A 26015-nucleotide genomic window follows, 5' to 3' on the forward strand; every position below is an offset into this window, starting at 1 on the left:
GTTCAAGCGCCTAACTTTATAACTTTATTTATGACATCATTGACATTGTTGTAAATTTCTTAATTGTATCAACATTTTTTAATCATATTTATGAAATATTTGTTGAAATATTTTTTATATGAGCTAATTTCGATATTATTTATAGTTTCTCAATTGGGATATGACGTCAAAAGAAGGTAAAAAATACAAGCGTTTTGATTTCACAAAGTAGCGTAATGAAAGTGAAAATTTTATCAAAAATAAACATGTAAAATATGAACCTGTAACTGCACGCTATTTTTAAAACGTGCATAAATATAAACCATAAAATTAGGTTTATATTATAATAATCTGCTTAATTTTTAATTAAAGTTACGACACAACTAACAAGTATGATGATTTATACTTATACTACTTATAGCAATATCTAAACACTCATTTCTATTGTCAGACTACGACATCGATGTCGCTGCATGTTTTATTATTATTGTATTGTTGATATAGCGAAACCTATTAAACAGTGACAAGCACAGTTTCTCCAAGAGCAATTAAATACTGTCACTAATAATTTAAGCTGTAAGTAAAACACAACATACATAAAACTTACGACTCCAAAACAACCTAGCTAACCAAGTTTTTGTTGTCCTAGAAAATGCTCGAAGTTACTTGTAACGATCGTCTAGGGAAGAAGGTGAGGGTGAAATGCAATCCCGACGACACCGTGGGGGACCTCAAGAAGCTGATTGCAGCGCAGACCGGCACGAGATACGACAAGATAGTTCTGAAGAAATGGTACACCGTGTTCAAAGACCACATCAAACTATCAGATTGTATCCTTTTTATATGTATTCAATGACTTTTCAGTTCCCAAGATCGTTTTTAGTAATAATGCTGTCCAAAATTACTCATATTCCCCCAACATTTATATTTTAACCATATTTCTATATCTTGTACAATTTTCAGACCAATGACTTACAAACTATTATATTTTTAGTGATAAAGTTGAAAGATAGAATGAGATAGAATCGTTGAAGACAAAAATTACAGCCACACCTATTTTATCAGGTTTGAGCCATTCACCGCTAACCCCTGAGTTGTGAATGTGTGTCGCACATAAATATTTGGGATTCAGTTTGTTATGGAATCACAGTTTCACCTTACCAATTTTATCTCTGTCTATTGTTTAACATACATAGTGATTGATAAATTTCTCCAAAACATGGTAATGCGGCAACCATGGGTACAATTGTTGTATTGATGTTTATTGAATAAATGATTTAATATTTTACCCTATTTAAATTGTGGGTTTTTATTTTTTTTACAGCAAAAATATTTTCTTAACTCCATACACAGATGAAATCCACGATGGAATGAACCTGGAGCTCTACTACCAATAAGTCCTTAATCAACATTACTTTTAAGAGTTAAGTTAACTTTAAATGTATCTATAATCTATGTTCTTTATACCTGTAGAATTACTTTAATAATATAAATTAACTGACAAGGATACTGTTTTATTTCATGCCCAATTTTATGGAGTAAGTATATTACTTTAACCTCTAGCCACCCAGAGGCCTACCAAAGGGTTTCTTTATTTCAACAAATCAAAAATAGCATTTGTCTTTGCAACTGTTATGTGTAACTGGCTATAGGTTTTTCTAAAAAAACGCCTAGTTAACTCTGTATCACCATGTATGTGAAAAGTTGGAAGCCTGGCTGACTGGTCGTAACAATTTAATCATACAAAAATTTAAACGAATAAATTTAAGGGTTAACTAGGTAGAGTCAGACCAAGAAAAGTCTGCAGTGGATTTGATAGCCCACGCAGTGCAAGTGTTATTTTAAACGTCATACTTTTATGAAATTACATTATACAACTTCTAGATCTAAATACAACTTTCTTTTGAGAAGAGTGCCGTTACAATAAATTAGTATTTTTTTTTAACCTCATGCCGCCCAATGTACATTACGATGTATACTCAGTTTCGATGGAATGTCAACCTTAATTAAAAACGAAGTAGGTAGCATTTCATTTGTCTCGTAATATTTCCGAACAATTGAAATTCAACCTAATTGAAAGTACAACAAGATTCTAACTTCCTTGGCTTAATTATAATTTTGTATGGTGGGCGGCACGAGGTTAATAAATAAGTAGTAACAATCGATTATTCAGATATAGTCGATTCGATTGTACAGCCATCGACAGAAACACATTGAATGTCTAGCTTTAGCAGAATGGGGTAATATTTATTTACATCTGGCAACATTGGACCTGGTTTCGGTCTATGTTTCCGGTTTAGATCGTTCGCCGCCATTACTGCATAACGTCATGTCAACCGTGCGTGTGTAGTCAAGACTCAGAATTGTACAACCCTTATTAATTGTATTATATTGATTGATTTCGTCTTTGAAACTATTTTTAATTCAATTGACACGGTGCTATAGACTATTCACAACAAGTTATAACGATAAGTATATTACAATGTCCGAAACTGAAGGTAGATATCGTACCAATTCACCGAATGGGAATGTTTGTTGTTTGATGCTTTAACGTGACGTGATTTTCAGATCAACAGCAAAAGGCTGCGAAGACGAGCAAACAGCACAACGTACTACCGATATGGGGTAGTCAGGAAACCATGAATTTGAACCATTTAATATTAGCTAATATTCAAGGTTCGAGTTACTTCAAAGGTAGGTAAGCAAACATAACGACGCAGTGGAGTTTCGACAACAAAACGAATATTTTTTTTTACTTTCACATTAGTATTCGGCTATTTATTTCTTAACCCTTTATAAGGCACAATAAGATATTATAAGAAAAAAACACCACCCTATGTCATCATTTTGTATTTTTTCTTAAGCAGAATTTTAAGGACTAAGCTGGTATTGATTCGTGAATTTAGGATTTGAATGTGAATAGTGATAAACGTAATGAAATCATGAGCTTTAGTTTAGGTACACTATACATGATATTTTTGTAAACTTCTCTCAATCATCCCTATAAATATAATGAGTTATTCACATCTAATCTATCAGCACACTTAATACACCGTGTTTTTTTTGATTTCCGTTAATTTCAAAGGTGCATTCCTGAGCTTAAATCAAGTAACTTTCTCAAATACACCGATATTCTAATTAACTCCATTTCGGAGATAATCAATATTTTATTTTTTTCCTATAAGGTCTCTAAAAGCGTGTACACTTGCCTTAGGGCCGGTTTACATATTGATTAGTGTTTAGAATGAGTTCATACATTTGCTACTAAACTTAAGTACAATCTCGGTCGATCGATGTTCGAAATGACATTGATATGTCACAGATTTCAATTGTTTGGTTGAGTTAAATGTAATGCCCGTGTTACAACAACGGTACATGCTACATTTAATTACTTTTTAAAGTTAATTATTAAAAAAAAAGCAAAAATTGTTTTTTTTTAAATGAACTATGTCATTTAGTTCTCTTAAACATACTTAACCATACCCCGAAGTTAACGGAATTCAATAAAAACACGGTGTATATAATTAAACTAGCTAAATCTAGTCAACTGCAAACTAAATTTGTTCCATATGATTATGGGATAACCCACATATTTAGTATTTAAATGTCATTAGTAGGAGGAGTACTAGGCCTTTTGCCAATAAGTGGCACACAGACAGGGAAATAAATACACAAGAACTATAGAAAAAATGAAATTTACTGTCTGAAATAAAGGATTATTACAGTAGGAGGAGTATAGAGATAAATAAATTAGTTTGTTTTTGTATATCTATAGTATAATTGGTTTGTTTTTGTATATCTATAGTATAATTATTGATTCCCTCACTAGCTGGACAGGGTGTTAGGTAATGATTTATTTATCGCAGGGGTTCCCTAACTGTAATCTATTGCAAGGCTCTGGGGTATCGCTGAGTTGTTAGGACACTCAATTCAGGAACAAGGGATTCACAAAAAAAAATATAACAAAGGACCTCAACAAAAAAGATTGGGAACCTCTGATTTCTGTGTCCCATCCCATGTTACATATGCTCCAAATGAATGATAGTAAATTTGTAAATAGTTCTGGTTTTGTTAGTGATATATTAATTCAAGTATGTTATGATATGACCACAATAAGAGTAAAATGTATATACATTGGGATTGGTGCCAAAATATTACTCATACTCATCCGTCCTGCACATTTTAAAATACAATATTTATATATATATATAGCAAATATTAAAAAGTAATATAACTAAATATACAGTAAATTTACAAGCTCATAGCACAAAATACTCTCTGTGCTGGTTTTAAATGTTAGTAATAATAGTTCGATGTTTCTAACAACAATCCTGTTTCCAGTTCACTTGTTCAAGCTGAAGACGTACCATGAGGTGGTGGACGAGATCTACTACCAGGTGAAGCATCTGGAGCCCTGGGAGCGCGGCAGCAGGAAGACCGCTGGCCAGACGGGCATGTGCGGCGGTGTGAGTATGAGTATGAATCTAACATTTAGTTTATAAGTTAATTGACTACTAAGAGGATAGTGGACAACCGCTTCTCCATGCAAAGGTAGTCTCCATTTTCCTCTCTGACATATTAAAACAACTTATTGTATCTTAAACACAGCTATCCCCCTTTGTTTGATTATTATAAGAGTTAGGAGCGAAAAACAAGTTTCCATTTATAATATATTTATAATAATTATCGAAAAAAAATCGTATATTTTCTGCATTTTTAATATCCAAAGAGGAAAAATGGGGGTTAGTGATACACATATCTCACTTTGCACACAAATGTCAAACTCTACCCTTCAATGTCTATATTCCTACTAGTTTGCGGCCCTGGGTTGTATAATTGGCGAAAAACGAGACACTTCATCCTTTCCAAGAATATTTTTGTCATGTTATTGTAAGGTAGAAGAAAAAGCACGTCTAAGGGCGCGGCCACACTGGCGATTTGCGAGCGAGGCGAGCGCGCAGCGATTTGTCTGCGTGTGCGCAACGAGTTCGCCGCGATCGCGCAATGATCTCGCCACGAACGTGATCGTTGCGCGCTTGCCTCGCTTTCAACTCGCTTGCAAATCGCGAGTGTGAACCGCGCTCAAAGGAAGTGATGATAGGGTTGAAAGTTGTTAACCATTTTCCAGGCCGCACGAATGTACAAGGTATTCCCAAAAAATCCAGATATCTTCCAAATTCCAATTAATCCAGCTTCGACGATTCATTTGAAGATAGAGTCACTTTTCACGAAAGTGCAATCTAATTGGAACCTTAAATCGGAATGCTAAAGTTGAAATTCTTTTTCGAAAGCTGACGACTGAATTTTTTATACAGTTCAGTACAAATCTCGCACCAGCTCGTTTGAAACCAACAATGAACCTATAGACCGATGCAGTCATGACGACTATTCGCTATGTGCACGACTGGTGCTGCCCTCATTTTGGCGGAATTTCTACGTTAATTCTTATGGAGTAAAATTAGTTCAAGCGGCTGCCGCTAGTACTAATTGCGGACATTCCATAAGATTACCTGTGTTTGTGACGATCAGCGCCACCGACTTCGCACGTTCCCAATAATGCAATAACATGTGTTTCCAGGTTCGCGGCGTGGGCGCCGGCGGCATCGTCTCGACCGCCTTCTGTCTCCTGTACAAGCTGTACACCCTGCGTCTGACCAGGAAGCAGGTCAACGGACTGTTGCAGCATACAGACTCGCCGTACATCAGAGCGCTGGGTAAGTTTAACCAAAGATATATATAACTCCGTATAAGATAAAGTCTAAGAAAGAAAACCAGGAAAAATTGATGCTGGAAAAGATGGCGACCTTTCGCTTATACTCCGGTAGATGACGACAATGTTTCTTTAAATATTATTTATAGGAATGGGAGTTATTTGGTATTCTATGTAGTAACTAGTGTATATTTATAAACAATTTGCAATTTTCCCAACATTTTAGTTTTCCTGTTTTTTTTGGGTTATCGTTAGTAATAGTACCTTATAGACTGCTCTGCTTAGTACATCATTCATTTGATCATTTCAAAGCAAGTTCTTAGTGGCATTTTATGTCTTTTTTCTACTACTATGTCTACTATTTTTTCCTGTTTTTCTGTATTATTTATTTTTTGTCTAAGGACGAAAATATACTGTATTCATATTCAATGTATAATTTTGTGTACCCAGTCATGCATAAGCAATATGTTTTACCATATTCATTGCTTTGCGAACGTCATTAGTCTGCAATTCTGTATCAAATTGTAATGATTAGCATCCTGTATTTTAGTGGTTACAAACAAGCGTGCCGCCCACCTGATTCTTAGTTATCCATCATTAAAATTTTAATTTATTTTATTTATTTTTATTTTAAAAGGAAAACGGGACGACTGCTTCGCCCATACAAACGTAGTCCCGATTTTCCTCTCTGGATATTGACATAAGAAAATCAAAACAAACAGCAATGATTTCAAATGCTTAGCTATTTCTGTTTTAACTAATTTTGCAGAGCATACTGAGTTTAATTTTAACCAGTTTTTACAAGCTTTTAATTATCTTGCCCTGTTAGTTAATACTTTGTCTTGTGTTGTGTGTTATTCTAGTTAGTGTGGGTCAAATCTTAGAAGCTAAATTTGACTCGCTTCCCGATCTCCGATCCTTCATGCTTGCCACGGCTCATGGGAGCCTCGGGTCTCCTTGACAACTAATTGCATGATTTGACGTAGGCTCTAGTTTTTACGAAAGCGACTGCCATCTGACCTTCCATCCCAGATCCCGATCTCCGATTGAGCTGAAAATTTGCATACTTAATTATGTAAGTCGGGTGACAATGCGATATTGGGCTACCATAGAGCTGATCTGATGATGGATACAGGAGGTGGCCATAGGAACTCTGTGATGAAACAACGCAACCTAATTGTGTTTAGAATTGTCTCAATGAGTATTAGTTCCCTGAGAAAAGAAAAGTACAGTCAGCGATAAAAGCTTATGCCAGAAATGAAATTTTCCTTTAAACTTATTGTGTTTGTTTTTATGATCACCAATATTTGCACATTACGTTTGATACACTGTATACTTGTACGCCTATGCGGTATGAACTTTTAGATATTTAATTCTAACTACTAGCTTCTGCTCGCGACTTTGTCTGCGTGGAATGATGATGATGATGATGATTGATAAAAACTATGCTGTCTTTTCTCGGGCCTATCTCAATATCAAATTGCATCTGAATCGGTTCAGCGGTTGGTTGCTGCAGACTTCTGTTGACATACAGAATTATTTTCGCATTTATAAAGTAGCTTATGCGCGCGACTGCGTCTGCGTGGAATGTAGATGATGATGATATTGACTATTGATAAAAAAAACTGCAACCCGGCACATTAAACTACAATCAGCGTCACGGGGTTCGTACACCTTCCTGCGCAAGCGATTCTTTCAAAGATCGGCAATCTTCACAATTAATAAAATGTGAGCGTCAGGATGGCGGGTGGACTTCAGCGACTTTGAACGAAATATTTATATAAAATAAAATATTTATATTATATTGCACCTTCGGTGAACTTTAGTGTACCTTTAATAGAATTCAGTGAACTTTTCCCGGAAACGATCTCGTTTCCGGGAAAAGGTAAAATATCTATTTAAACAAAACAAAAGAGACATTAAAGGCATTACAATTTTAAATGATGTCAAATTGAATAAGGCAAAACTATTGCATACTTTTACGAATGTTTATTCCTGTGTGTGTTGTACTGAGAGTGTTTTAAATCTTATATACTTAATGTGTGAAATGCTTTAGCGAATGAAATGTATCAATAAATGGAATTTCACACAATTGTAACTAAGTACTTACTATATTTTTCTTGATACACATTTTTATTGCTGTATGTTATTTCTTTCATTTACATGTCTAAAAATATCTTTGTGTATTGTTTGGGTACTTGTCTTCAACTGCATCATCAGATCAGCTCCATGTTAGCGTATTAAGATATTGTATTGTCATGAAAATAATGAAAGTTTGCTAAACTACAATTTAACAGAGAACGAGAAATTATTATATTAAAGCCCTATTTAGCCGATGCGAGAACTCGCATACGAGTTTCATTACATTGCTGGTTTTGATCAGTCGGTTGAATTGGACTGGCTGGACCAACAGTCCGCAATGTAACTAAAATCGCATACGAGTTCGCACGCAGTCTAAATGAGCCCTAAGAAGAGATGGCGAGAGATTAGTACCGTCAACCTGCAAGGCTAATATGGTCGCCTTTTATCATCTGTCACGTTCTATCAAAACAAGTATGAAAGGGCCAAAGAGACGCATGCCATGACAAATTATAAAAATGGTACCATGCTATCCGTGCTGGGTGAATAGGGACGGGAGGGAGATTTATTTAATAAATGGCAATTTTTGTGGTAGTCATAAGTTATATTATAAGGTTCCATGATTGGTCATCTAATAGCACGTTAGTAGATCGTTATACAACATTCCTTCTAAAAACTGTGCTACTATTTGGGCACAAGCCCTAACTGAATAACAACAATAAATAGTTGATCCACTCTAATACTAACTTCGTTCTTTTCAGGCTTCATGTACATCCGCTACACGCAACCCCCGGCCGACCTATTCGACTGGTTCGCCGACTATCTCGACGATGAGGAGGAGATCGACCCTCGCGCCGGCGGCGGCGGCACCACCACCATAGGGGCCCTGGTCAGACAGATGCTCATCAAACTTGACTGGTTTAACACGCTTTTCCCGAGGATACCAGTGTCCATACAGAAACAGATTGAGCTCAAGTAAGTTTATGTTCTTTCAAGGTCGGTACCACAACCATAGGAGTGTCGGTCAGACAGATGCTGATCAGACTTGACTGTAACACTCTTTTCCCAAAGCAGATTGAGCTAAAGTTTATGTTCTTTCAAGTTCGGTACCACGGTCATAGGGGTCCCGGTCAGACAAATGCTCATCAAGCTTGACTGTTACACGCTTTTCCCGAGGATACCAGTGTCCATACAGAAGCAGATTGAGCTAAAGTAAGTTTATGTTCTTTCAAGGTCGGTACCACAACCATAGGGGCCCCCTGTCAGACAAATGCTCATCAAACTTGACTGTTACACGCTTTTCCCGAGGATACCAGTGTCCATACAGAAGCAGATTGAGCTAAAGTAAGTTTATGTTCTTTCAAGGTCGGTACTACGACCATAGGGGTCACGGTCAGACAAATGCTCATCAAGCTTTACAGTTACACGCTTTTCCCTAGGATACCAGTGTCCATACAGAAGGAGATTGAGCTAAAGTAAGTTTAAGTTCTTTCAAGGTCGGTATCACGACCATAGGGGCCCCCTGTCAGACAAATACTCATCAAACTTGACTGTTACACGCTTTTTCCTAGAATACCAGTGTCCATTCAGAAGCAGATTGAGGTAAAGTAAGTTTATGTTCTTTCAAGGTCGGTACCACGGCCACAGGGATCCCGGTCAGACAAATGCTCATCAAGCTTAACTGTTACACGCTTTTCCCGAGGATACCAGTGTCCATTCGGAAGCAGATTGAGTTAAAGTAAGTTTATGGTTCTTTCAAGGTCGGTAGCACGACTATACGGTACCCGGCCCGACAAATGCTGATCAAGCTTGCTGTGCGTGAACGGACTTGTTCGGTTTGCCATCTTATAGGCCATAGGGAACACCATTCAACACAACGTCATCATAGCGACGTTGCCGTTCCGCTCCGCTCTGTGTACGCGTGCATGCAGCCAGTTAGTCGGCGCTGCAATGCGTTCGATACACGCACACGCGCACGTCACGCAAGAGGTGTGTCATTTGGGGAGGTGTGGCCTGGGCTTAAAGCTAAAACGGAAAAATAGTAAAAAGGCACTTGAATCGCCTTGAATATTCTAGTCTCTGGTTATAATAAACTAATTAACGCAGGTTAGGAGAACACAACAGGAACACAGCGCCAGCCAAGCCGGTGGCGCGGGCCTACAACCCGGGCAGGGCGGAGCCCGACCGGCGCGACCACGACGACCGCGACCGCCGGGATTACGGCGACGACAGGTACCATTATATTTCGTCTCTTACAGATATAATATAAAGACAATACGAGTAAAGAGTAGAAATTAAAAAGTGGGAATACTGTAGTGTCTTCCTGTTTTTTTATATAGATTGATTTGAAAGGACGACACTACAGTATTGCCACTTTTTAATTTCTATTCTTTTTTTGTCAGACTACATTAACCAGTAGTAGCAGTCGCAAAAGTATTTAAAGACATTTTTCGACTTCTAAATTAACACTTGTTATTGCAAATGCAGAGTTAGCTTGGTCAGTTCTAATGCACAGAATTTTAGACTAAAATCTTTACAAATCGACATTTTACTCTTACAGATCAAAAGACAGACAACGGGAGCCTCCAAAGCGCGACGACAGATCTCGCGAACGCGACCGCACGCGCGATCGCGAGCGGGAGCGGGATCGCGACCGCGACCGGCGCGACCGCGACAGGGACCGAGACCGCCGCGATCGAGACAGGGACCGGGACCGCAGAGACCGCGACCGCCACCGGTCGCGGTCGCGCGACCGCAGATATAGATAACGTGTAAAGAATAAAGAGTAATTGATAATGTTTTAGGTGTTGTTTTACTAGCCCAACCTCACCCTCATGCCCTATGTCGGGACGAATGATGCTCACAATGAGAGTATATTATTATTATTTATTTATATGGAGTATCTGTATCGTAAAATGTTTGTAGACACTTTTTGGAAGGGTAGCACAATGATTAGTTTAGAAGGAGTTTAAAAGTGTCTCTTGAAGTCAATCATAGGTTATAGGACTATCATTCGGCGAGAGGGGTGTAGAAACAGAGGGCCAGAGAGAGTTGCTCGAAATCTACGAACTTCGGTTTTCACTGTTATAGCCCGTGGGTCAGCAAAATTAGAGTAGTTCCCAGACAAACATTTGCTATTTTTAAAATTCCTAAAACTAGATTTCTATGACTGTGTTTGGCCCTGGCCACGCAACAAGCCTGTTACAGATATTTATAATGTAAATTAATATATCGAAATATACATTGCAAGACGTCTTACGATATATTTCGAGCTATAAGTCTTACGTACTTACAGCTCGGTATATTTCTAGTGTGTAGTGCTTAGCTATAATATAAATATTTCAGGATCTTACGGTATAGTTGGTCAAACCAAATTTGTCAGTAAACAAGAATAAAAGAAACTACTCATCCTTTTCTTTTGGGTGCTAGTACTAGTGTAAGATAAAGATAGCATGATTCTGTCTGTTTGAAATGAGACAGTCCTTTGTCGAGTAAGTCCAGATGTAGAGCATAATTATATTCCATCGTATTTTTACGGAAACTTACGAACAGTCAGTTTCGATTTGGTTTCGATACAAAAAGTTTCCGAGAAAATCCGATGCACTACATCTGTACGTCTGTGAGGCGCTTTATAATCGATTCACATCGTTTTGTTAGGTTGCCTAACTGATTGCCTGTCAGTCTTTAAGCTACTTGAGCTGTCAGTGTCAATTCATTCCAATATATAAGTTACTCTATGATTCATTCTTTCTTCTTGCGTCGCGGTTGGCATCGGTCGCTCCTAGTAAAGTCAGTGTAAGTTTTTTTAATATTAAAGTGTTTTAACTTAGATTTATATGAAATATCACCGTCATCGTAAAGTTTAGCAGCGTTTTAATCGATCGCTGAAACTTTTTTGTGAAAAGACTGAATAAAACGCGAGATGGAAACTGATGAAAAAGACGTGATTGGTCACCGCTTGAAGGAGCTCACCGACGAAGAGAAACAGCGTTTAGAGGCGCAAAACTCCCGCTTAATACCCGAGACGAAGGCTCAAAAGCTCGAACGCGACGCCAAGCGTCACTGGGACATTTTTTACAAGCGAAACGAGACCAAGTTCTTCCGCGATCGCCATTGGACCACGCGCGAATTCCAGGAACTTATTAACTTCGATCCAGAGCAGAAAATCACATTCTTAGAGCTCGGGTGCGGCGTCGGCAACATGCTGTTCCCTTTAGTGGAAGAAGGGTTCGATAATTTCTATTTCTACGCGTGTGACTTTTCGCCGCGTGCTGTCGAGTTCGTAAAGAATAATAAGCTCTATGATCCTAGCAAGATGACTGCTTTTTGCGCTGACTTGACTACTGACGAGTTGTTTGAGAACGTTCCGGAAGCCAGCGTGGACATAGCTAGCCTTATTTTCGTCCTGTCTGCCATTCAGCCGGCGTGCTGGGAGAAAGTGGCTCAGAACGCATTGAGAGTGCTTCGCCCGGGCGGTATTTTGCTGTTTAGAGACTACGGCCGGTACGATATGGCTCAGTTGAGGTTCAAACCTGGCCATAAGATTGCTGAGAATTTCTATATGCGTCAAGATGGGACTAGGTAATAATAATATTTTTGTCTAACTTGAGAATATTTTTTTCTATACTTAAGTGTTAGCTTCATGTCCAATCTCTTAAGTAATTTTCACAATGATTTTTTTGGAGATTAGATCTAAATAAAAAAATATTATTAAACCCTAAAGTGCTAATGTGGCTATATTGCAGGCACCATACGATACGACATGTCAGCCTTACAATTACCAAAAATTTTTAAAAAATGTTTTCTCTTTATTAAACATACTCTTTATTTCAGGAGCTACTATTTCACCGAAGAAGAACTGGCGTCTCTGTTCACCAATGTGGGCTTTGAGATCCTCACCAACAGCTATGTGCAGCGGAGAACCGTCAACTTCAAGGAGGGTGTGGACGTGCCTAGGATCTTTGTGCAGGGAAAATTTAGAAAAAAGGGTATGTCACATGCTGCTTAAATTTGTATGTTATCTGTTGTCTCCTGAAGTGGGTTGAACATATTTGTATGGGATGCACTCCACCATCTTCAAACTAAAAAGCTGCTAATTCTTTGGACTTACTTGGCATTTAAGTTTGACAATGTTCTTCTAGTCCCACAAGCATGGTCAACTCTTTTAGGTTAAATGGATCATAATTCTTTTTTGTCTTGTTTCTCACCAGTCAGCCACACTGAGATTTGTATCATAAATTATACACGGTGTAACATGAGTAAACCGAATAATTTTAACAGCGTATTCCTGATCATATTTAGAGACAAAAATGTTCTATAAACTTTTTTGAAATTCGCCTAGTTTCAGAGATATTATTAATTTAAAAAAAAACAAGTTTTTATTGTTACATAGTGTAAAAGGCCTTTTTGATGGTGATGTTGCTACTATGGGACGTAGTCTAAATATCCTTATTGATAGATGTCAAAAAGTGACAAGTAACACTTTGCAAAAAGTAAGTTCTACCAAAAAGAAATGTAAAAATCAATTTTAAGTGACAAGTTTACCAATAACATTTATTTTTTATGTACAAATACATTCAAAAAATTTAAAAAACAATACAAAAAAATTTTTTTTTGGCGAAATTGACCTAAACTCATATTACATTTTTTACTTCTTTTGACCTCAGAGATGCGTGGTTAAAATTATTCGGTTTCCTCATGTTACACCGTGTATATCAAATAGGGAAAAATGTTCAATGCCTCTTTGGCTTATACTAAAACACCATTGCCTCATATTTTGGAGATAGAAACAAGACAACAAAAGCAAACTGACACATACTTTTTGTTACATTGGCCTATTTTATTGTAGATAGTGGTTTTGTGTTATCCATGTTAGTAAAAGTAGTTTCTGTATTTAGATATGCTATTTATTGTGTGCAATTTTTTCAAGTAAATTAGTTTATTTTTTTGGCTGCTTTGAGTGGGAATGATAATGCTGTCATTTAATTTTTTATAATAGCAGTTGAAACACATGATAGTTTTGCGACATTCCTGGATTAATGATTATCTTTTCATAAGTTTGTGTGGTTTGTCAAGTCTGTTGTATTATATGGCTTACCAATACTTTAAAAACACATTCAGGTAAACCTCATTCGATCTCCTGAGTTTAGAAAGTAGAGTACTGTGTTAAAATATCAATAACCAGTTTACACTGTTATTTCGACCCCATGCAAACAGTAATATTATTAAAGTAACTTGCAACATACATAAGAAATACATAAATTGGCCAGTTTCCCCTTTTATATGATGAAAAATGCTAACCATTGATGTACCTGATTTTTGCATGTATATTAGCTCTATCTGAATAAATATGAACAGTAGAGGAATATTATGACTTAACTGGACAGCTTTTAATGCAAAATGCTTGTTTCAGACTGAGAGTTGACATGAAGATGTGTGACTGAACAGGAAGAATTATATTCAATGGGTATGTATTACTTATTTTTCACATTTGCTATATTTATTTTGGGGACATTGTCTTTGCTTGTGGTATTTCTTTGGTGACGCGGATAGCTTAGTTAGATGCTGTTTACACCTTTTGAACGCCATGCCTATCGTGTGCGGCGACGCCTACCTTGTCGGAATGCATGAAGGTTGTTTATCGCTGACCATACTGACTGCACAAACTTGGCAGTAACTGGGCTGTAGCCGCGCGCGTCTTTGGCGGTCAAAGGGTTAAATTTTTGTGAGCTTTTAGTTTGAACAGCTTGTTAGTAATTATTGTAATTAATTCTGTAGAAGTTCATATTGTATTAAAAGAAGTACAATTTTTAAATATATAAAAGTTTATATAACTGGCGTGCTGTATATTTCGTAGATTAGAAGTAAGTTTGGATAGATATATATTATTGTAGTATTACAAGTCCTCGGGCGGCAAAGTATAATATGTAAAATTTTTGAGGCGTGTACGCGCAGCCGCGAGGCGGCAAGTTTTCAAAATGGCGGCCGCCGCATACGCGTTTGTCGGAGAGCATCCATTTCGAGGCATTTTGCCGTGTGAAGGATTTACTTATTTGAGTTATTTATTTATTATTTATTGCATCATGAGCATGGTACAAACAATCCCAGTCATGATGACAGCGCAGTGCAGCTGAGACCCTCGGGCGCCTCACAAAAATGTTTACTCAGATTAGTTCACTCCGGTGTGACTGCCATGTTCCAGTATAAAGTATGACTAGGCTGAGTGAATGAATGACTTGAATGAATGAGTTGCAATAGCTTAGGGCCATTCTTGTGAGGTCTGATGCACAAATTGCTCTAAAGCAGACTGAACTGGTTGCTTTTTTTTGTTATTCCATATCTTGTGGTGTTGAAGTGATTGTAAATTTTTATTTACTTTTTACAGGTACTAAGTTACGAACACGTGGCTCCTGCATGGTGAGTAATTGCTGTTTATTTTTCTGTAATTTCTTACAATATGCGAAACATTTCGTCAAAAAATAAATAATATTGAATTAAAACCCGTTTAAATGATGACTTCATAGTTCAGCTGAATGTTTTGATGTACACTATGCTTATGTCTTTCGCTCCTATCTGATAGTCTTGTTTATATAAAATGGAGCTATATTTCAGTATGCGTTTTATTTACATACATTTTCCTTGCAGAACATGAGAAAGAATACCAGCCAATGGAGACTACTGTGCACTTTCGATCGGTAATTATATATTTGTTTATTATACAAGAGTTAATTATGACTTATTTTACAAAAAAGATTGGCTACCGTCAGCGTCGGAATATACAGGGTGATCAATCTAAATGGGTCAGTATGGAGAAGTCAGAAACTATAAGAGATAGCGAAATCTGTTCTTAGGAACCATGGCTTCGATTTTAGATTTAATAATAATGGCATTAAATTTTTTTTTTTTAATCTATCATACATAACCGGGATTCGAACATGGTCAATATTCTTGTTGTTTGTTTGTATGGCAACTTTTAAACGATGCGTGATAGCTGGGGGGTGCTCGACCAAATATCATAGAGGGCCCCGAGACAAAACAAACTACATTAAAAAAAATTCAAAATGGCCGACTTTTTTTAATTTTTTCAAGTTGGTCCGAGCGCGCTGAGATTTGGCATGCGACGAGCCTAGGAGCCCAAAATTACCATGTCAAAATTTTTTTTGAAAAAATCCAAAATGGCGGCGAACACGGCCAAAGTCAAATTTCCAAGTAGGTTAAGCGAGCCTGAAGGGCGAGCTTCAGGCCGGGAGACCGAAAGCTGATCCCGACGGAAGGCCGAAGGCCCGGAGCCTCCACCCCGACTCCCAAAACGCGAGGCCGAAGGCCGAGCTGCATGAATGCGGTGCTTCCAAGCGTTTTACCAAATCAACTGTCTTGATGCGCGAAGCCGGCGGGCCGAATTCCCGACGGCGAAGCGTCGAGGCTTGCGAAGGCCAAAGGCCGAGCTCCGCGTAGGGCTGAAGGCCTGAAGCGTCACATGAGAGGGGGCAGTTGGAGCTTAAACACGACCCAACACTTTTCCTATTGGGAGTCGGGGTCGGCCTTCGGCTCTCCGCCGGGGTCGGCCTTCGGCTTCCCGGCCAGAAGCTCGCCCTTCGGGCTCGCTTAACCTACTTGGATATTTGACTTTGCCCGTGTCCGCCACCATTTTGGATTTTTTCAAAAAAAAATTTTGACATGGTAATCTTGGGCCCCTAGGCTCGCCACATGTCAAATCTCAGCGCGCTCGGACCAACTTGAAAAAATTAAAAAAAAGTCGGCCATTTTGATTTTTTTTTAATGTAGTTTGTTTTGTCTCGGGGCCCTCTATGATATTTGGTCGAGCACCCCCCAGCTATCACGCATCGTTTAAAAGTTGCCATACAAACAAACAACAAGAATATTGACCATGTTCGAATCCCGGTTATGTATGATAGATTAAAAAAAAAATTTAATGCCATTATTATTAAATCTAAAATCGAAGCCATGGTTCCTAAGAACAGATTTCGCTATCTCTTATAGTTTCTGACTTCTCCATACTGACCCATTTAGATTGATCACCCTGTATATAGACACGCAGCTTTGAATATTACCGAATACGCGATTTTCCACTACATATTAAAACAAGTTTTGTTTGGTTAGAACAATATTCAAAAATATCTTACTGCGCGCTGTCCAGTTGAGTCGCTCGCGGTGTACAATACACGTGGGGTCACTCCCACTTGCACCATCCCACTAGGGGTTAAGCGGCTAAACCGTTAACCCAGTATCAAACTGTACTGGTAACCATGGTAACTCCAGGTTTAACCGGATAACTACGGGTTACTGGGATGGTGCAAGTGGCGCGTATACTTTTCTATTTATTCCAGTTTGTTGCCTATCATGATGATTTCATAGTTCATCTGATCATTTTGATGTACACACTTTATTGTCTTTCGCTCCTATCTGATGTATACAATAATAATTTAAATTGTAGTGATTTGGTTGTCATTTTTCTAAGGAATATTTTCTTACAGATGTCTATACTCCTCGCCGCTGAGCCCCGAGATTGTGTCAAGATAACAATAGGTTTGTGATCTTTAGTATTATATTTTTAGGGTTCCGTACCCAAAGGGTAAAACGGGACCCTATTACTAAGACTTCGCTGTCCGTCCGTCCGTCCGTCTGTCACCAGGCTGTATCTCACGAACCGTGATAGCTAGATAGTTGAAATTTTCACAGATGATGTATTTCTGTTGCCGCTATAACAACAAATACTAAAAACAGAATTAAATAAAGATTTAAATGGGGCTCCCATACAACAAACGTGATTTTTGACCAAAGTTAAGCAACGTCGGGAGTGGTCAGTACTTGGATGGGTGACCGTTTTTTTTTTGTTTCTTTTTGCATTATGGTACGGAACGCTTCGTGCGCGAGTCCGACTCGCACTTGCCCGGTTTTTTAATCCTTTGAACGCTACGCCTACCGTGTGCGTCGTGAACCTTATCGGAATGGGCGATGGTTGATATTGGGCTGTAGCCGCGAGACATCCCCCCCCTGTCTGTGAACACAGACTTCCCCGTCTATCGCCTAGGTTACAGAGGAGGGGGTCTATTCATTTTCCAGCGCAATTGCGAATGTATTGATCCGCGGTGTCGTCTGCTCCTAATTTACAGTCTAGGTTTCTAAGTAGATGGTCGTGTCTAGAATTACTAACTCTGGTTTTTGAGTAGTTTACTAGTTATGCTTTTAAATATGGTGACTGAAAAAACTTCTTGTTCTCTTGTTCTGTCAATCAAAAGAAAAGTGTGGCAATGATGTATGGCAGCGGTCGGCAACCTTTTAGCAGCCAAGGGCCACTTAGTAGTTAACGGAGGTGACGCGGGCCGTACTTTGTTAATATTTATGACTTTATGAGACATTGTCGTTTGTCACTATTACATACAAAATAGCCAAGGCGGCACTCGGGCCGCAGGTTGCCGACCGCTGATGTATGGGATGCATATTTTACTACGTGTTTACTTTGAGTAGCAGTGCAAGATAAGAGATTTTTCTAAGTAGTGACGATATGAATCTAGGTAATTCAATTACGCAAGCGTTAGTAAAGACAGACAGGTAAAGGTACTTAGAATGTAAGTGTTATTTTTAAAGTATAGTGCATAAATTGTTTTCCATCGTACAGTCACGCTTCGTGATTGTTATGCCATTTAGGGTTCTAGCTAAATTGGACATTCCATAGTGTAAGTATGGAACAACTAATTTAGTTAGGATCCTAAATGGCGTAACCATCGCGGAGTGTGATGGTACTTTTTCGGAAACGTTCGTATTTGTCATGCTGCATCAGTCAACCTCAGTACTTTTTGTACCGAGACTGACTGAAATAGTAAGACACGTTCGTACGTTTCGGTAAAAATACGATGGTAAATAATTATGCACTACATCTGTATTATGATTATGATGATTTTTGATAGGGACATCTGATTATGATGCTGTTAACATAACTATCCCTACTGATTTGATTTTTATTTATGAATAATTGTTATTTTGTTTTTGAAGATGCTTTATTCATGTATTTGGTTGCAGGGGGCAATGGCTTGAAGAGCGCTACTTGCATATATTTCCTTTAGGTAAGTTTAAGACACCCTTATAAATGGAAATTTCATTTTGTATTATAGTGGACGAAATATAAAGTGAGCCCAACTTAAGTTTGTACCAGATCGGCTCACTTCATGTTTCGTCAACTTGTAAATAAACTTGTAGAAAAGAATAGTGTCAATATAAAAAGTCAATTGTATTATGAATAACTTTCATTTTTTATAACATAATGATGATTCTAGATAGGGACATCTGATTATAATGCTGTTAGCATAACTATCTCAACTGAATTGCATACAAATTATATGGTAACTTTTTTGCAATGTAAATTATATTAAACCAAACATATTTTTTTTACAGAATACTGGTATGGAAATGTGCGCAATTGGTAAGTAGTTCTTTAAATTTGCATACATGTAAGTCTGGCAATATGATGGTACCATCAAGCTGATCTGATAATGGAGACAGGAGGTGGCCATAGAAACTCTGTGAAAAAACATCGCTACCTAATTGTGTTTGGGGTTTTTAGAATTCTTTCAATGAGTATTAGTTGCCTGTGGAAAGAATACTTTTTTTCACAGCGATAAAAGCTTGTACCAATAATGAAAATTTGCCAAAAACTTATTAATTTGATAGAAGAGAAATTATAGTGACAGAGTGGTCAGAAAGAAGACAACAAATTTTGATCCGAGTACAACGGCTATGTGCATGATGACTTGACCTTCAGGTCTCCCTCAACAGAGAGAACCCAAACTACCCTGTTGACCACCCTTACGTCTGATTTACATGAAATTTGTATTGATATTAAATATTAAGTTAGTTTGCATATTTTATATTAACATAGCTTTTCTTTGTTTAAAGGTATTGATCAGCAGGCGGGACAATTAACTTCACTGCTTAAACACAGGAGGTAAAAACTATTTTTTTATTATATCTCCTTGAATGTTAGAAACATATTTGTCTTTGCGAACGAATTCGCGCGTTATGCGAGGTAAATTTCCTAAAAATCTGTTCAGTAGATACCTTGACCGACAGTATTTTGCCCTTGCCAATCCCGGACGGATGGACGCCCAATAATCCGGCAATTACCGACTTAGGTGATACGACATTAGGCAGCTTATACAACCGAATACTGGATTACACAGCAACTGCATTTGATACCTATGTAAAATTTATTGTCTGTATAAAGCGTTTATTACCTTGTATACAAATCTAATAATCCGGCGGTTCAAGCAATCTGGCTTAGGGGGAAAATTTCTGATGCACCAATTACCGAGCGCCTACTTGTATATAGGATTTGTATAGATTTTAATGATGATCTCGACCTTCAGGTCTCCCTCAACAGAGCGAACCCATAACACCATGTTGACCACATTCGCGTCTTGATTCCATTCAACCTGTACCACATTGTATAGTTGGCGCTTAACCTTTAGTTTTAAAACGTTATTTTGCCAACAGGTACTGATAAGGAGCGGCGTCATGAAACATAAAATGGCGGAACGCCTTCGTACAGGTAGATTTACATTGTAGATTTAAAAAAAAAACGCATTTAACTGATTTGCAAGACCGAAGTGATCCCATAAGTGTTCCGTGAACAAAGTTTTGTACGGAACACTAATTATTTACAACTTAAACTAAATTAAGGATGCTGTAGTTTAGTACATTGACCCGCCTGTTCCTATCTCTATCGCACGTGCGTAATTATATTTAGCGTCCATAAGTATATAAATTTATAGCGCCAACACCATAACTTCGCTAATTGGGAGCATTTTTCTCTTTTACTCGAATTAAGGCGTAATTAGAGTGACAGAGAAACATTTCATTTCATTTATTTATTGCAATCATGTTCATTACATACAGATGTTAAATAAAATATAGTCAGTACATGATACCCTGTTAGGGCACAGCAAATTTTCTTGCAGCAATGCAGCAAACATGTCCGCAATTTGCGAAATTCGAGAGGCCACCTGCTTGGCTACTTTTGAGTTTTCTAACTAATAAATGTAATGAATCTGTAGTAGTACAGATCGCTTCACAAGAGCTGGGACGAATGGAATGAATGGGTGAATGAAGAGAGTTTCGTTCATTCCATTCGTGCCAGTTTCCGTGAATCAACCTGTGCATGATGACCCGACCTTCAGGTCTCCCTCAACAGAGAGAACCCAATAAACCCTGTTGATAACTCTACACGTCTGATCACAACTTTAAATGATCAACCTTCACTTTAACCGGAGTACCGGAGTATTGTTTTGAAAGTATATTTCGTTTTCGTAGGTATAATGGCATTGGTGATGAAGAATTCGTGATTTGATGAGGTTAGTACTTTAACTGTAATTAATACTAACACATTTGTAAGGTGTTATTGGATCAAAATCAACTTTGTTTCATTTTTGGCGCCTCTGTTGTTATTAATATCATTTGCGTCTAATCTACTAACAATATAATTAAAATATGTGGTAACTACAATTGAATATCTTGCAAATATGTAAATTTAAATTATAGGGCCAATCTTTGAAGAAAACCAAACGACGAAAACGATTTTGATCTATTAATTACGTCACAGACTTAACTGATACTTCAACCAATCGAGAAGTGATTAATATCACAATATTATTTATGTTTTTACTAATATCTTAATTGGTAATGTGAAACATTGGTAGTAAAAGAAACAAAGTAACGTATCATAAAATAATATTCTCTGTTGGTTGATTTTAAATGGCTCTTATCAGCGATGTACTCGTAATCATATCTGCCACGTGACCGTATCATAATTGCTCTACCGCTAAACTCTGGCAGTTAGTGAGAGATGATAACGATTTGAGGCTGAAGGTTTTGTCGAGTGTGACCATCCAGGTGATCCTGGTATAGATAAATAACCTTGCCATCCGAATTTTACTTCAGAGCAAATTCATCTTGTGGCCCGTGGCTACCATCGCCCACACTGTAAACTGTTCATCGGTGGACCTTATGCATTTTGTAATAATGTCCACCGATGTGCAGTTAGGCCTTTTGCTGTTTGCACAAAACAAAATCTTTGTGGCCCTCATAAAAAAATGTTGAGTATGGCTGTTCTGAACTGATCACCATCTGTCAAGGCTGTAATTTTACGTACTTATTCATAATTACTGCACATGCCTGCGGAATTTGCCAGTTGAATGAGCTTACAAATTTTTATGGCGAATAAGGATTATCCCATTCTTGAATTTCTTGAGAAAATTTCTATAAATATTTTGAAAACTTTCCGCAAGTGGTATAGCTATACCGTCGCCCTCAGATATATCGCAGCGGCCAAGGTAGGTACTCACAAATATCTGGACACGCTTCTATTGTCAAGGCGCTAGAGTATGGGTTCAGATTTTTTTGAGTACCACGGCCGCTCCGAAGCTGATGGCGACCGTACATTTGAGTCGCTTAACTTCAAACTCGGGTAAATCCATCTGTCAGATTATGCGATTTTGGTATTAAGAAAACGTAATAGGGTAGATATTTGCTGAGAGGGTCCAATGGATTTACCCGAGTTTGAAGTTAAGCGACATATTTATTCATAACTGCTTTTGATACTGGGCGAGCTTGTCAGATACATTGGGCACGGTGGAGGCAAACTAACTGCTTATCATTATACCGATACTAACCACATTTCATACGCTTACTAACTATAACAAGGGTTATGTTGTGAAGAGGGTTCATGGCATTGGCATCATTTGAAGAGTGTCTTTTGAAAAGGGCTTATTTATGTATTAAATCCATACAAAAATACGCCCTTTTGAAAAGACACTCGTCATTAAGTAGGCTATATGTGGCGTTCCATGGCAAAAGGTACCTTATGGCGGCTGGCGCTTACGTCGCATAGCGCCGCAATAATATTGGAGCGGCGTTAATAATAGCGTAAGCGCCAACCGCCATAAGGTACCTTTACTCTTGGGACGTCACATATGCGCTCTTACGCCGGAACGCGCCGAGGAAACTGTTTGAAAAAAATAATCGCGGCACACGATAGGATATTCTGTTAGGTGAACGTTATATTTAGTACACAACTTGCTTGCCAGTACTTGGCTTTATGGCAAGGTTTGAGTCCAAACAGCCATTTCGCCTTATCACATTTTATGGTTTTTATGGAACAATCAAAATATTTTTGTTTTTAGAAATTAGTCCAGTTGGATGAATTATCGCCCATTTCATGATTTGAAACATCACGTGCTCGTACTGAATTGAAGTGCTGAGTAGTCTGTCTGCACTCTGCATAATATCTAAACTATAAAAAAAAAATAGGTCTAAATAAAATTGAATTTTGGGTCAGTATGATGGTAACTACTGGGAATAACCCGCAGAGTTCAGCCTTTTGGATATATGGCACAAGTTGGCGGCAGTGCCAGTCAGTCCAGTTAATAAATCAAACGCTGTACCGTGTGGGCTGTAACGCGAAGAATTGCATTGGAGTTGTGGCGTTCAACTATACAACATAACACGCGGATTAAGCAAACCTTCCGCGATTACATTCGCGGAGCGTTCGACTGATGTGGATGTAAATTCTTCCCCCCTAGTTATCGAGACAAACTTCCAATAACCAGGGCCGTGTTGCATAATAAACTACAACTGATATTTCAAGCGTAACTCCTTTTCTAATAAGTGAAATTAGAAAAGAAGTTCCGCTTGTAATATTAGTTGTAGTTTATTATGCAACACAGCCCAGGGCTCAGTTTGTTCCCCTCATCCCTCAACCGCCACCAACGCCCGTCTGACAAGGTCACCCAGTGTCTCCGGACACTGTCTGACCTTTGGGAGTACGGTCTTCCTGGCCGCACCCCCTGTACACAGACGGATAGTAACGTGGTCAAAACTGCCGCGCCAGCGCACGTGGCTGGTGCGGTTATATGGACGCACGACACGGAAAACTACAATTTAGAGGTGAAAAGGTTACGGTGCGTCCAGGCCGTTAGCGCGCCATTTGCGAAAGGTTCTTCAATTGCTCGCGTGAATTTCGTAATATGACGGTGTGTATTCCGGTACTATGCGGTACTTTTGCGACACTATTGCGTTCGCGGATGACATGTTAGCCAGTTTTGGACGCACCGCGCCCTTAAGTTCTTCCAATTCATAGCCTGTACTAACTGCATGTATTCATGTCTTGTTCAACTGTTTCGTTTATTGAAAATGTTGAATAGCTTTATTTATTATTAAAAATAACAATTTTTATTTACAGGTTCGGAACTCCACTGGACATCGGAACCGAATGATATAATAAAATTACATTAATATATTTGCCATGGTCACATTAATAAAGTGAACGTTGCGAATTTTATTGTTTGATTCTCCACTGACCCTCACGTGCTGAAATTTGGACATCTCTCAAATTATAACGATAATAAATAACATGGCCATACGCTCCTTTCTAAAATCCTAACGCACTTTACGTAAAGAGAAGAGAAAATGTGCAGTAAAATTGAAAGGTCGATCGGGATATTGGTTGGATACAATTTGTGGCTGGTTTGAAGCTGGTGGAATAAATGCGAAATTCCAATTTGGGCCAGAACATTAATGTAAATTTCCGTTAAGTTACAAAAATACCGTACGTTTTCGTATCTCCCATATTTTTTTACAACATATTGTGAAATTGTGCTTATGTAGTCGCCATCAGATATATCGGAGCGGCCAAGGTGTTCCCAAAATCTGAACACGCACCCTAACGCTGGCAATAGAGGCGTGTTCAGATATTTGTGAGCACCTTGGCCGCTCCGATATATCTGATGGCGACTGTACAGGGTAGGGAACTATATCTAAATCGCTCCAATTAGTGCCATTAGAGCAAGAGCATAGGCCACACATGAAAGTATTCAACGAAAGCCCATCGATTCTACTTCTTCAGAGCGTTGTCCGTAGAATTGAAAACATAGGTTCCCTTGGTTTTATAACCATATAATTTCCAATGACCAAACAATGGGACGGATACCGGTATGCCATGGGATATATAAATAAGACAACCTCCATGGTCAGAAATAAACAATGTTCTAAATAAAGAAATAATATAGAATGACAAAACATGGTCAGACACTTGTCAGACACTAGACAATAGAGTTCTGTAAATTTTATTGAATCTGTCAGTCATTACTCATTAGTGTCTTGACACTGCTGTGTTTATACTGCAAGATCTACAATGACTTGTAGGTATGTTTCGAATCAGTTTTGTTCCTAATAGTTAATTTCTGCAATCATGATGCTAATTTTAATTATACAATGTATAGTTAGTTACCCACTGGCAAATTCTCCGTTGCAAGAATCTATAGTTCGATTTTTTTAGCATTCGAAAGAACTTGAAGGGTAAGCGATCTTGACATGTCTTAATTGAAAAACGCTTTTTATAAAACAAAAACTATTACTTCTTCTTCCCCGCGTTATCCCGGCATTTTGCCACGGCTCACATAGGAGCCTGGGGTCCGCTTGACAACTAATCCCATGATTTGACGTAGGCACTAGTTTTTACGAAAGCGACTGCCATCTGACCTCCCAACCCAGAGGGGAAACTAGGCATTATTGGGATTAGTCCGGTTTCCTCACGATGTTTTCCTTCACCGAAAAGCGAGTAGTAAATATCAAATGATATTTCGTACATAAGTTCCGAAAAATTGGTACGAGCCGGGGTTTGAACCCGCGACCTCCGGATTGCAAGTCGCACGCTCTTACCGCTAGGCCACCAGCGCTCCCTTACAAAAACTTACTTATGAAAGCAGAAGAATATATTATGATCGTATTAGATTCATAATTGTTACATATATGCCGTAACTTATTTTAATAATGTGTTTTTCAATTAAAAGACGCATCAAGATTGTGTACCTTATTTCTAATGCTAAAAAAACTAACTATAGCTTGTCATGGAATTTCTCACTAATTTCCCATTTACAATTTGGTTGAGTGTGTAACTGCGGGAAGATATAAACCATTCTTACACGACAAATAATCTAGAATGTTTGATCTAGTTGGCCATGCTCATATCATACTAAAACTAAATTACTGTCAATGTGAAGAATATAACATGTTTTGTTGGGAAGACTGTCATGGGACAAGAACTCTTATTTGTACGAACGTACATACTTCGCTTACTGTCAGAAAGCGAAGATCTTTGCCTATGCTCTTTCGACCCTCTGTAAATGGAGTATAGTGCGTAGTTTTGTAACAGAGCCCGGCGGCTAATCCTATTGTC

General features: G+C 38.2%; 4 protein-coding genes, 1 long non-coding RNA gene and 2 other non-coding genes across 7 annotated transcripts in view; 6 read left to right on the forward strand and 1 right to left on the reverse strand.

Moving 5' to 3' along the window:
• LOC134678443 (uncharacterized) overlaps positions 1 to 26015 on the forward strand; it is an 87592-nt gene that overhangs the window by 50565 nt on the left and 11012 nt on the right. The window lies entirely within an intron of this gene.
• LOC134678431 (ubiquitin-like protein 5) lies at positions 427 to 1388 on the forward strand. Its single transcript, XM_063537007.1, has 3 exons — positions 427 to 555; positions 629 to 809; positions 1333 to 1388. Exons 2-3 carry the CDS (start codon positions 632 to 634, stop codon positions 1374 to 1376), a joined length of 222 nt encoding a protein of 73 aa, XP_063393077.1. The 5' UTR covers positions 427 to 555; positions 629 to 631; the 3' UTR covers positions 1377 to 1388.
• LOC134678414 (pre-mRNA-splicing factor 38B-like) overlaps positions 2275 to 26015 on the forward strand; it is a 284815-nt gene continuing 261074 nt past the window's right edge. The window contains exons 1-7 of the mRNA XM_063536986.1: positions 2275 to 2477; positions 2548 to 2673; positions 4321 to 4445; positions 5558 to 5693; positions 8530 to 8743; positions 9875 to 10000; positions 10329 to 10539. Of these exons, the coding sequence (XP_063393056.1) occupies positions 2462 to 2477; positions 2548 to 2673; positions 4321 to 4445; positions 5558 to 5693; positions 8530 to 8743; positions 9875 to 10000; positions 10329 to 10536 (951 nt within the window). The 5' untranslated portion in view covers positions 2275 to 2461 and the 3' untranslated portion in view covers positions 10537 to 10539. The remainder of the gene's footprint in view (positions 2478 to 2547; positions 2674 to 4320; positions 4446 to 5557; positions 5694 to 8529; positions 8744 to 9874; positions 10001 to 10328; positions 10540 to 26015) is intronic.
• The window catches only part of LOC134678438 (innexin inx7), a 114997-nt gene continuing 93749 nt past the window's right edge, over positions 4768 to 26015 (reverse strand). Inside the window, exon 9 of the mRNA XM_063537015.1 lies at positions 4768 to 4778. The gene's annotated coding sequence lies outside the window, so the exon portion shown is untranslated. The remainder of the gene's footprint in view (positions 4779 to 26015) is intronic.
• On the forward strand, positions 11576 to 24114 carry LOC134678418 (tRNA N(3)-methylcytidine methyltransferase METTL6). Its single transcript, XM_063536992.1, has 12 exons — positions 11576 to 12349; positions 12602 to 12756; positions 14181 to 14234; positions 15153 to 15184; positions 15413 to 15462; positions 17263 to 17314; positions 18809 to 18852; positions 19181 to 19208; positions 19682 to 19730; positions 20279 to 20333; positions 21095 to 21135; positions 24021 to 24114. The coding sequence occupies exons 1-3, from the start codon at positions 11691 to 11693 to the stop codon at positions 14183 to 14185; spliced, it is 819 nt and encodes a 272-aa protein (XP_063393062.1). The 5' UTR covers positions 11576 to 11690; the 3' UTR covers positions 14186 to 14234; positions 15153 to 15184; positions 15413 to 15462; positions 17263 to 17314; positions 18809 to 18852; positions 19181 to 19208; positions 19682 to 19730; positions 20279 to 20333; positions 21095 to 21135; positions 24021 to 24114.
• On the forward strand, positions 15268 to 15352 carry LOC134679518 (small nucleolar RNA snR60/Z15/Z230/Z193/J17). Its single transcript, XR_010100343.1, has one exon. It is a non-coding gene; the product is annotated as a small nucleolar RNA snR60/Z15/Z230/Z193/J17 (small nucleolar RNA).
• Positions 17117 to 17203, forward strand: LOC134679513 (small nucleolar RNA snR60/Z15/Z230/Z193/J17). The gene has a single exon (XR_010100338.1). It is a non-coding gene; the product is annotated as a small nucleolar RNA snR60/Z15/Z230/Z193/J17 (small nucleolar RNA).

Source organism: Cydia fagiglandana, chromosome Z (genome assembly GCF_963556715.1).
Source record: "Cydia fagiglandana chromosome Z, ilCydFagi1.1, whole genome shotgun sequence".
Classification (NCBI taxonomy): Eukaryota; Metazoa; Arthropoda; class Insecta; order Lepidoptera; family Tortricidae; genus Cydia; species Cydia fagiglandana.

Bases quoted from the DNA above. Each gene is read 5' to 3' on its own strand.
- LOC134678431 (XM_063537007.1), top strand. From the start codon at position 632: ATGCTCGAAGTTACTTGTAACGATCGTCTAGGGAAGAAGGTGAGGGTG. The intron at 810-1,332 runs GTATCCTTTTTA...CTCCATACACAG, and splicing joins CCACATCAAACTATCAGATT to ATGAAATCCACGATGGAATG.
- LOC134678418 (XM_063536992.1), top strand. From the start codon at position 11,691: ATGGAAACTGATGAAAAAGACGTGATTGGTCACCGCTTGAAGGAGCTC. The intron at 12,350-12,601 runs GTAATAATAATA...TCTTTATTTCAG, and splicing joins ATGCGTCAAGATGGGACTAG to GAGCTACTATTTCACCGAAG.